General features: G+C 39.6%; 1 protein-coding gene across 3 annotated transcripts in view; it reads right to left on the bottom strand.

Moving 5' to 3' along the window:
• The window catches only part of LOC136241622 (uncharacterized), a 77,049-nt gene extending 64,701 nt beyond the window's left edge, over positions 1–12,348 (bottom strand). For all 3 annotated transcript variants that reach the window (XM_066032867.1, XM_066032866.1, XM_066032865.1), the window contains exon 1: positions 11,862–12,348. In XM_066032867.1, the coding sequence (XP_065888939.1) occupies positions 11,862–12,248 (387 nt within the window). In that variant the 5' untranslated portion in view covers positions 12,249–12,348. The remainder of the gene's footprint in view (positions 1–11,861) is intronic.
• Between the last annotated feature and the right edge of the window lie 408 nt (positions 12,349–12,756).

The following is a 12,756-nucleotide window of genomic DNA, read 5'->3' on the forward strand; positions in this document are numbered from 1 at the left end:
CCGAGATCAGCAATTGTAATATCGAATTCAATACGATAAGAATACTGGAAAATTATCGCGATATCGATAAATTTTCGATATATCACACATCTTTAAAAGATACAAGTAGCTATTTAGTACCAGTACCTCCGTACAGTAGCATAGCATAGTCTAAACGCCTTAAATAATCTTGTAGCATCTATTATGCTGCTTAAAGAAAGTGTTGATACGGAAAATTAACGCCTCGGTATGGTTTCGTTGTATGAAGAAGAAAACAAGCAGCCTGATTGAAGATGAAAGAAGAGACAAGGCGCAGAGGACCTACAGTCATCGGAACCCCAAAAGGCACATCCCACTGGTGAGTTTGCTATTGCGGCGTAAAATGGTGGCCGTGTGCTACTTCGTTTGGCCTCTAGCCTTGCGACTGTGGTCAGTCAGTGAGGCAGTGAGGCTAAAATTCGAGTTCTGGCGATTTTAAAAATTTTTATATCTGGCCACCTGTATGTGTTTTGTTGCGTTTTATGTATTATATGGACTAGTGTTATTCCGTAAAGGTGATTTTGGCTGTGTAAAATGTTTCTAGGGTGATTTTTAAAGACAGAATTTTGGACGGCGCACAAAAGTTTCACTGCAATCCCTACTTAAACGGTACTACCGTACCGTTTGATACAGCAGATAGCACTAGTGTCATGTGGTGTACACCCACCAGTAAAAAGCTGCTAATGGCCAACAGTACTACAGCATTTATTTAGGATATGAGGCTTCTAGTCACCATTAAAACATCAATAATTACATTCTGGTGGCTTTGACCTCCATACTAGTCCAATACTGCCACAATGCTTACTTTTATACTTTTGTATATCTTAAGATCACAGCTTCTGAGTAAATCAGAAGTAACTAAAGATACTATGGACAACTCAAGTTATCCATAGTACGGCATACTATGTACAACTCAAGTTGTCCATAGTATCTTTAGTTACTAAGTAACTTTATATTGGTGGTAGCCCCCCAGATAGCCAAGGCACATACTATGGATAACTCAAGTTGTCTATAATACTCTATCATTAGTTACTGTCACCCTGTACTTAAGAAAGCTCCTGTTATACTTTGGATACCCTGTGGCAGTATCGGACTAACCTCGGCTTTGATACCATCCACAAGCCACATCCTGCAATATATTGTAACACAGTGTATTTCAGGTTGGTTGTCTGCGAGTGCAAAATGCAAAAATATTATGTGAAGTGTTTCGAGCCAATGAGAAACCAATAGCTAATTGTTGTTGAAATTTGAAATACCGTTACCACTGTATGAAGATCTCAGGTTGAGAATTGTAATGTTGTATCGGTACAGACAATACAGTATCAGTGAAATAGCCAGCTTACTGGTTGTAAGTGAAAAGTCTGTTCAGCGCATTCTAACTAGATTCAATAACACTGGTGGTGTTGCTACAAACCAATAACCTGAAGTGATGCTGGGTTTATTTGAGGAGATGATCCTTGTTCAGTTCTTAATGGAGCATCTAGGTGCATACCTCGATGAGCTACAAACTGAGCTTTACCAACATGTTGGTATACAGTGTAGCATGACGACATTGTGTCGAACGTTTTCCAGACTTGGACTAACTAGAAAAAAGCTATACCATGTTGTTATGAAGCGTTCAGAAGAAGCCTGCGGTGAGTTTAAATGGCTAGTGTGCATGCTGAAATGATAGTTTGGATTGACAAAATAGGAACGGATAGTAGAGAGACTGTCAGTGTCGCTGTGGCTACCATATTCAGGGAACAACGCCCATTAATCACATTCTCAATGTTACGGGGGAAAGAATTTCAGTTATCACAGCTATGTATACTCGTGGCATAGAAAACATTCATGTGGTACAGAACACAGTGGATGGTGACATTTTTCTACATTTTATACAAAACTCTTTAGTAGCCATCCTTCAGCCATTTGATGGGACAAATCCTCAATCAGTTGTTGCAATGGATAATGCCAGTATCCATCACATTGACCATTTATCAAACCGGAGCAATTGTCAGATTTTTACCACCTAACAGCCCTGACCTACAAACCCTGGAAGAAGTCGCTCAGTCATTTTTAAAGAGAAATGAAATAGCTAGGTTATGATTCTTCTGACACCCCCAGCCTAATTGCAACTGTAGCTTTCACCACAGTAACTACTGGAGATTGCATCAATTACATTAAACATGCTGAGTACAACATTTAACTGTAAAGAAGAGCATAAACGCTTAATAATATAGTGCACACATCTTACAGTACAACATTCCACAATAAAGAACATAAACACTTCAGTACGTACTCCTGCATGTATACAAATTTAGAACTACAAAAAAATCATGTATATATCACAAATCGTCATTTGTCAGAGTTCACTTAATCATCTACACTGTAACTTCTCCAGCTACTTCAAAATAGATACCCTGTGTATCTCAAATTTCTACAGGGCAATTGAAGGGGTCAGTGGGAAAAGGGGACATGTGCCATTTCAGATTTTTCAATTTTTAAAAATTGGAATGGCTTGTTTTAGCAATGTTGTCACTAAGTAAACAACAGAATTCAAAAATACATGGCAGTCTCAAATAAATTTTTACCAAATATTACAGTAGTTCAATAATGTCCCAAAGTTCTGTTTAATGCCCACTATATGGTCACCTAAATTTTCAAATGGCACTTGTCCCCCTTTGCCGCTGACCCCTTCAATTTCTCCTTGTTTAAACATATTATGTATGAGCTCTAACTGTTGAAGAAGTTTACCTTGCATGTTGATCTTTCACCCTGGTAAGATACAAACTACAGAATTCACTGCCTTCTCAGGTATTGAAGGTGAATTAGGAGTATCTTCATGGCTGAGGCAATTTTAATAGCCATTTCACCAACAGACTTAATCACATTATCTGTTAATTCTGTTTTGGTTCTTTGGGTTTTCCCCAAATAAACTCAGCAGGAGGAGTATCCCAACTCTGGTGCTGTTTATTCTGCAAAGTTTCTGCCCAAAACTTGTACTGGATCATGTTATACTGGTACCCATGCTTTTGCTTAAGTCTATCACCCATATCTGCAATTTTGACATTTCTCTCTTCAAGTGAACTCTTCTTTGACTTCTTCCCCTTATGTTTTATATCGCCATCATCTTCTTCATCATCACTTGCAACATATATAACACCAGGGTTGCATAGTTTCCTTGAGTCAATGCCTTCACACCACAGCTTAAACCCTTTATTCACAATTCTTTGCATCATCTCACCCATAGGATCTGCTTCACTAAAATTTATCTTCTGCGCACCCATCATGTATCCAATATCAAACCTCAAATCAAAGCACATCACAACCTTTCCTAATTGCTCTAATACTTCTTCTTTCAGCAACCTCAAGGTGAAGGAACTGAGGTGCTGCAAACGTAAATTATAAATTTATATTCTCGTTTACAGTTGGGATTACACTTTAATCATCACCTGAACTCCTGGAGCCTCATGATGAGTTGGGGAACAAGCGTTATTGGGTGTTCAACATCTAGTGGTTTGTGTCACTGACTGGCCGCTCAGATGGCTATCCTCACTGCTACTACACTGGTTCACAACTACAGTGGAACCTCAGTTATCTGAACCCTTTGGGACCAGGGGTGGTCCATAAGTCTGAAAAGTCCATATCTCTGAAAGTGTGTATAAATAACCTTAAAATAGCATAAAGAAAAATCACTATTTCAAATACCCTAATAGAACAGTCACTACTCTAATAGAGCAGTCATTTTCGTAATTCGGTTAACCGAGAATAAGGATAAGTGGGGTCCAGATAACTGAAGTTCCACTGTACATTGCCAACACAACAGACATTCGTGAGGTGGTAATAGTAGAGTAAGTTAGCTTTACTCGAACAACCTCTATAGTCAGATGCAATAACTCAATGACTCTGTACACAAGCTTTTATGTTTCGTACTGTAGAAACTATAGGCTATGCCCAATCTGTAACTACAATATAAGGATACCAGATATAAGCATCACTGAACTACAACAAAACTTATTGGCTGCCCTAAAATATGTATACTTGGACAATTCGATAGATTCTCAGATGGGGAGTACTACACCTTTACAATTGACATTATAAACTCACTACTACTTCCACTTGGTTCATGTATCCTTGGGCTACTACTATACCACAATCAATTTATTGGGCTATTACTATACCACAATCAATTTATTGGGCTACTACTATACCACAATCAATTTATTTTCATTCAATGCACGGAAAGTTATCAACATAATAACAGTGGTGTACTAAGTCTATGGACAAAGCCATCGATCCTGTACTCAATGAAGGTATGAGCATAAGGCGTGCAGCAGAGCACTATGTAGTTCCAAAGTGAACTTTGGAAGACAGGATTAGTGGAAGGGTGCGGCCAGGTTCCACTATTGGACCAAGACACCTACTCAATGATGATGAAGAAGAGGAGTTAGTCACTTTTCTACGTTGCTGTGCCTCTGTTGGCTTCTCCAAATCTCGGAAAGAGCTTTTGGCACTTGTCCAAGCAAATGCAAAACACAAGCAAGAGCAAGGGCTACTGATGAAGAAGTAGTGGATCATTACTTTGATCTACTGGAAGCCACATTTCAACAGTACAATTTGCTGGGAAAACCAGGACAAATTTTTAATTTAGATGATTCCTTTGAATCCAAAACTACCAATAGTAGAGCGGCTTAGCTGTGCACTTTGTGCAGAAAGTATGAAACTTTGCACATAGTACCTACCTACCATGAAGTGTATTTTGAGATATGGAGCCATCGTAGATTTGACCTTTGGTGTCCTCTACAGTTCATTTTATGCTAAAAAATAGTGACCTTTGTCTATATATCACCCATACAACACTCAATTTGTTCAAACTAGGTGCCGAATTGAAGATCTTTATCCAATAAACAAGTTGATACTTGTTGCAAGCTTATAGCATATTCCATTTCAAAGTTATGGTAATTTTTACCAGCAGCAAATTCATATAAAGTCAACTGCCCACGTAATTACACCATTAATCTACATTCTTTGTTTGCCATTCAATTATTTATTTTTTAATCCAATCATGAGCACTGCAGGTATTATACAACCAAAACATGGAGGAGAATACAGGAGTGAGGAGTGAGGCATAGGGATTATGTACAATACTCCTGTGAGATAAATCAACAAACGTCATAATTATTTGTCGTCAGATTAAACTCAAATTTGAGGTTGTTTATGGCTATAATTTGCTTCTGTATATAAATATAACAATAATATTTTAATGCATCAAACTCTAAGGTTATACATGCTACTATCAGTCACGTTTGCTGAAAAGCCTTATACGTATCTAATATACCAAATTGATGGCTAATTTTGCGAACTGACTATAGGGAGATTATGGTCCTGAACTAAACCTACATCTTGTATCCCCTTAAAATATAAATATATTTCCATAAGAGACACACACACCCTGGATGTAGTGGAGTCTGAGGGCATAACCAACTAGACAATTTGTGTTTCACAATTGGTTCTATATAGCAAAATGTGTTTCATGTTTGCAAGTATAGCTAAAGCTAACGACTTCAAAAAAAGTATTTTCCAAAGCTTTACAGCAAAAAAATTTAGCATACAGGTTTTAGAAACAGTACTATCAGTCAGACCTAAATGACTAAAGGGGAGTCACAATGAGAGTAATGGGGGACGATGGTATAAAGATCTATGTGTTCATAGCTAGTTTTACACACATTGCATCTAAAGGGGCATGTCATGGACCCAAGATATTTTAGACTCCCTCAGGTACATTCTCAGCTACAACTTCTAAAGTACCTGAGAATGATCTACAGTACTTGAGAATGACAAGAAGTAATCTCATGCTTGTATTCTCAGGTACAGTTCTGGGCTGTTGCACAAGGCAAAATACACATGTCATGTATTTCATCACAGTTGTTGCTAACGTATTCACTGAGAGTTTGATTTATAGATTAAGGAGTTCATTTGTCAAAGGGGGTAAAGGGGGGTACAAAAGCACCCCTCCCCCCAAATGAACTATTACAGAACCCCATTGTAGTTAAAACTATTGATAGAGTAACATACATATAATTATGAACTTTATTTAACTACCACAAGGCAGAAGGGTACACATCCCCCATGGATATCTCTCCATTTTTTGGTTGTATATGTAACCTGCAGTGTTCATGATTAGCTTAAAAATATATACAAAAATTGAGTGGCAAACAAGAATGTAGATGAAGAGTATAATTGCATGGGCAGTTGGATTTATATGAATTTGCTGCTGGTAAAAATTACCATAACTTTGAAATGGAATATGCTATGAGCTTGCAACAAGTATCAACTTGTTTCTTGGATAAAGATCTTCAAATTGGCACCTAGTTTGAACAAATTGAGTATTGTATGGGTGATATATAGACAAAGGTCACTATTTTTGAGCATAAAATGAACTGTAGAGGACACCAAAGGTCAAATCTGTGATGGCTCCACATCTCAAAATACACTTCATGGTAGGTAGATACTATGTGCAAAGTTTCATACTTTCTGCACAAAGTGCACAATTTGCTCATTTTTGCTAGCTAAGCCGCTCTACTACAAAGGATGTGTTTGATAAGGGGATAAAAAATCCAACTGCATATTGCACTGGAGACAAAAGCACAAATCATTGTATTAGCTTGTGTGAATGCTATAGGGAATAGCCTACCACCAAGGGTAATATTTGATCGACAAACTATTGAGCTAGCCACTGGAGAAATTCCTGGTACAATCTGTGGATTTCTCAGAGTGGATAGATTGACCAAGATTTATTTGACAAATGGTTTGATAACCATTTTTTGCATTTTGCACCCACTGTAAGACACTCATGGATGGCCATTCTTCCTAGTCTCGCGTGGTACAGACCGTATATTTTTAGGCACAGGGCCTTATTGTTTCCAGTATAAGTGCCCGTGCCTAAAAAATATTCGGTCTGGCAGATTTCTGCACCAAAGTTGTTCTAAGAAGCCATACAAGTATGGCTGCAAGTCATGGTGTCTCTCAGCAACGCTTTGCGGTTGTTCAACTTAGATACTACAGGTAAGACTAGTAGAAATGGTGTAGTAGAAGTCGATGTTTACTTCGTATTCTGTAAGCATTATGTCTTCGTTGAAAATCATAACAGCCTTCATTACCATCTCTACTATGTGCGTGTATATGTGAACCCATTACATCTGAGGCAAACCCATTATCCGGTGACCGGATATAGAATTTATTTTTTTTAAATCTCCAAAACTTGAAATTTCGTCTTACTCACTCACTCCTAACTGACCACAGTCGTAAGCCTAGAGCCCAAATGAAGCAGCGCACGGCCACCAATTTACGCCACAACAACAAACTCACTGGTGGGATGTGCCTTTTTGGGTTCTAACAAGTGTACGCCCTGTGCGCCTTGTCTTTCCTTTTATCTTCACTCAGGTTGGTTGTCTTCTTCTTCAAGCATCGAAACCATACCGAGGCATTAATTTCCGAGAGAAAGCCTCGAGGCTACCCTTCATTTGTGTTAAGTACAGGTAACGTCTCCCTTTCAACTCGAAGGATACACTATCTCTTGTAGCCTAAGAGGCCTTCAACGTTGTTTTAAAGTCGTTAAACATCTATAAAACTGAAAGGGAAGACCATACAAGAAGTATGAAGTCACCATACCCGTATTTCAGACTGCCGAGGATAAACCACAAAGTTTATATGTGCGGAAGTTTAATACAGACTTAATTTAGCTTTCAGCTCTTTACCATTTTAACAATATTGCTCATGTGGGTGTGTATGGAAGGACAAACAAAGGTGGGTAGTAGTGCTGGGTAATATAGATTTTTCTTATGTCATGGCAAATTTATTCACGATATAAAGAATACACATAACAGTTGATAGTTTACAAGTTTGAATTTGCAATCCCTTTGTCATCTTTATCTTATACAAGTGTAATTACATTGGCTCTTTGAATTACTGTTCTAATTGCCCACTGCATTGCATTTGCATTACCATTGTAAACATATCTGTGTATTTACCTAGCACCTTTCAAAATTGTAGAAAGGATACTAGATTGGATGTACATGTTACCAGAATATCTAATGGTATAACTACACTCTCAATGAGGGTGCAGTGCAAGGCTTGGCAAAACTAGAGACACCATTTTACAAGCGTGCATAGTACTGGATAGGTCAAGTGAGTTCTATCACGATAATAATTTCTAGCTATCATATCACGACACATACATATATATCACAATACAAAATATATTCATTGAGGCGAGCCTGAGCGAGCCCCACAAATGGCAGTAGTCACTCGTACGTCCGACCATTCCTGAGAGTTTACGCAACGAACACGGACAGCCCCACACTGGTAGTGCTCAACTGTACGTCTGACCATTCCCGAGAGTTTACGTAACAAACACGGAAAAATGTGCCACATAGCTTAGAATTCGTAACTTCACTCACAGCTTATTCTTATCTACATTGACATGGACAAAGAAGACCGTCTTGGAAGAAGGCCGGGAGAGAATGAGATAGGGTGAGGAGGGAACACTGGCTGGTGAATGCCTGACTGAATGGTAGTCTACGTGCATCACATTCATGAAAACTTCCTGTACGAAAAAGGCCGTATTTGCACCACTTGGCTTACAATTTGTCATGTGGGTTACAACTTCTTATCTACATAGACATGGACAAAGAAGACCATCTTAGAAGAAGGCAGGGAGAGAACGAGACAGGGTGAGGACGGCAGCAGAAATGCCTGATGAAGCAGAAACAAGTAGACACCTAATAGACGCCATGCACACTTGTAGAGGAGAGCTAATGAAACTGCAGAAGACCAGGAGATAAGTTGTAGCTGACTATGCTTCCACACAATTATGTAGCTATATACTGGCAGGCCACTGAGCCTCCCAACTTGAACTTGTTTTACCTTCCTCCAGCTACCTCTTGAGTAGCCTGAGCATTTCTGTATGTATAGCTACAAACACACACACATTAAACACTATTCATGGAAATACAGCTGATGCCGGATCACTTTTTACACAACTCAGGCTCGCCCCTGTCTAGTTATATTGCCCAGCACTAGTAGGTAGGTAGGTGGGTAGGTAGCCAAGAAAATGCTCGCAATATACCATTATTGTATGTATTTTGCCTTCGCAATATTATCGCATAGGCAATATTATTGCATTTATCAATAATTATCGCATTTATCATCCATTTTGTGTCTCTTCTAGGCCTCATATTTGATACAGTTCGTGCATACTATTGCTAACTGTCAGTTGGTTAGTTAACTTGTTAGCAAAGAAGTTGTGTTTGTAAACTAACTCTCAGTGAAAACAAGCAGTCATATCGACTTTTGAACTTTTGAAACTATGTGGTTGTGTTTCAATTTTCACATGCAATATTGGAATAATTGCATTAAATAACTCATGCAATAATCGCTAATGCAATAATCACTAATGCAATAATCGCATGTCACAAATTCAACATCGCCCAACCCTAGTAGGCAGGCAGGCAGGCAGGCAGGCAGGCAGGCAGGCAGGCAGGCAGGCAGGCAGGCAGGCAGGCAGGCAGGCAGGCAGGCAGGCAGGCAGGCAGGCAGGCAGGCAGGCAGGCAGGCAGGCAGGCAGGCAGGCAGGCAGGCAGGCAGGCAGGCAGGCAGGCAGGCAGGCAGGCAGGCAGGCAGGCAGGCAGGCAGGCAGGCACACACACATTTATGAAAACAAATTCAGTAAACCAGGCATGTGCCCACAAACGACCTTTGGCCAGCTGTGGGCGCATGCCTAGTTTAAAATAAGTTTACTGTAACCTTAATAACACATACTGTAATTCACATCCCCTTGTTTGTTGTGAATGGGTTATGTGCAGTGGCTAGTTCATTCTATTATAGGATCACATGCACTGTGTGTTACAAAGATGAACGGATCCTCCCTGTAAAGGACACTGTACATTTAAACTCCTTACAAAGGACAGTTTCTGAGGTCCTTCTAGACTTTTACTAATACAATTTTACTCCTGAAAAACGACAACCTCCTCCTTATAACAGCAAAATTTCATTAAAACCAGTAGGTCACAAAATGTTTCAGTGTGTTTGATAATAAATACGGAGTGGTTATTTGCATGGTCACGTACTAATAGCTTCGTGTTATTCGCACAGCAGTCATGTGATGTTATTATTTTACGGATAGTACATGGTTCATTTATCTCCGAAAACTACATATGGCTTTGAACAGGATTTTTCTTTTCGGTCCTTTCTCTGTGGTCTTTCGTCACATGCCCGATGTTTTGTATAGGAGACGAGTTTGAGAGTTGCGATGGTCTTAAAGAGACAGTCTCTGCCTTTGAAAGAACAGAATTTGTCCAATTAAACGTTCAATGATCAACATCGATCAAGATCCGGCAATAGCAAAACATGCACCATAGAAGGTATACAATGAAGATTTGAGGTATAGAGAAATAGATTTTGTTTGCGCACACAGAGGAAAATGTTCGGACTGCATTTAAGGGTGAACAGCGGTGGGGGATACAGGGAGGGGGCCAAGGTAGTATACCAAGATCAAGATGCTCTAATAGAGCAGTCACTCTAATAAAGTATTAAAACAGTGTGTAGCGAGCTTCTTAAAGATTTTTATGTTCTTTTTCAGGCAGTGATAAATGCATAGTTGCATGGTAGGGTAGGCAGCTATTGTCAGCAGGCTGTGACCTGTTTTCAGTGGTCTCACCTTACCAAACCAGACAATGTAGCATGCAAATTTGACCCCCTTTCCAAAAGTCTGCATGGATTCGCCCCTGGTGTGTGTTACTTTTGCTATCACAGTATAGGCTCAATTGCCTTGACATTGTGATTGGACAATTAATGCCCAGTGAATCCTGGTGCTGACTCTTGCTTGTCAGGTATTACAGAAAATTTTTCCAATTTTAAAATCGAATTCTGTCCATTGTCATGATTCCTCAGAGTTGTAGACCCCCTAGCCACAGTTCAATAACTAAACAAGGGAATGCTACTTGTTCTACTGGAGAAACAATGTAAGTAATGTATATGATGGAATTAAGGTAAAATTCAGCCTTGTCTATACTTGCATACTAATGATAAATTTCTTTGTTTACTGTAGGATGGCATCACTCTTGCATTTGCATCACTTTGGAAGAAGCCAAGAGAATGAATGCTGTTGGAGAAATGTGGCTTTGTAACTATAGGTATAAGGGATGTAAGGATGCATTTGGCAATGTTTTTGACTCAGACTGCACCACTCCTATTGGATTATTTTGATCTAATTAATCTGCTACTTTAACAATGTGTGTAAATCTCTACTAATTAATTTTTACCATATCAGTTTGTAAAACTCTGACTAACTGATTATGAGCTTCATGACTGCGTACATTTTACCATTCATGCAGTTGGGTCTAACAGAGACATGCTTGCATGTTTTACAACGATGGCTATAATATGTAAGTACACAACCAACAGCTAGCAGTCCATAGCAGAGAAGACGCATTAGTTAATGTGTGTGCATGCATGGTGTATCCTTGGACTCACACGACCAAATTTGGTGACGTATGATCTATCCATTATACTTCCCGCATGCACGTACACACCCCGAAGATGTGTGCCATAGTAAAGGATCTATGTGTACACGCATGCCAACTGCATCTGTCTTCTCTTAGTAACCATGCGAATAGTACTAAGCGAGGCTCTGTGCTATTTGCACAGTCACGTACGAATAGCTCCGTGCTATTTGCACGTGACCGTGCGAATAGCTCTATGCTATTCACGCGTGACCGTGCGAATAGCAACTGCCTAATTAATACAGTAGAGCTAGGTTCCATGTACTGTAACTGACTACACTACAACATCACAAGTAAAAATACCTCAAATATCACATCATTAGGCCAATAGAAGTCATCTGATACAGTACTAGTAACGGAGGCCCTGCAGCTGCCTGAATACTGCTCTTCATTAATTGACGACAAAGGAACATCATCACTTGCAATACTAGAATCTCCAGTAGAAATTTCTCTTATATTCGTAAGTAACCGAGTATCACTTGCAGTTCTCATGTATACAGACTGTGGGCCAGGAGGTAGAGGTTCCTTCGGCTGAGTACGACTCTCGGAATAACTAATAGATCGTGCTCCCCCAGTAGTACGCCTCGGATTGACGTATGAATGCCTGAGGTGTACAGACGCCACAGAAGGTATCATAGGGTTGGTATCTTTAGGTCGTAGTACACTGGGTGGTAGATTATCAGTAGCCATTACAATCACACGTACACTTTGTAAACACAACTCTTTCGGTACGCACTTTTTAGAAACGATGTCACTTTACGTAATCGATATTCAACCAGAGAGATTCACTTTTAAAACCGCATGGCGAGCGCCGCATGGTTTTTGGGGCGGACGTTTTGAGAAGTGCTACACAGATATCAGAGTTTTCAATCCACTAGCAACTTCCAACAGATGATCCGATCTTCACTCAAGCTACAGGAAGAATGAATCTTTGAAGAAGAGAGCTTATGAGTCACGACTCCTAGAAGTGGAACCATAGATAATGTATGTCACATAGAGTCTACATTATCTATGGTGGAACACAGCACATTTACCCCATTACTGATTAGTGTTTTCTGCTACAGGAGGAATGGGTCACGAAGCCACTGTATTTACAAGAGACTGGCCAGTTTACTTTCTGAAAAATGGAAAGGGCCATATGCAGCTGTTTTGGGATGGATTAGATGCCGTTTATCTTTCTGTCTCCTTCGTTCAGCAA

This window comes from Dysidea avara, chromosome 12, assembly GCF_963678975.1.
Source record: "Dysidea avara chromosome 12, odDysAvar1.4, whole genome shotgun sequence".
NCBI classification, from domain to species: Eukaryota; Metazoa; Porifera; class Demospongiae; order Dictyoceratida; family Dysideidae; genus Dysidea; species Dysidea avara.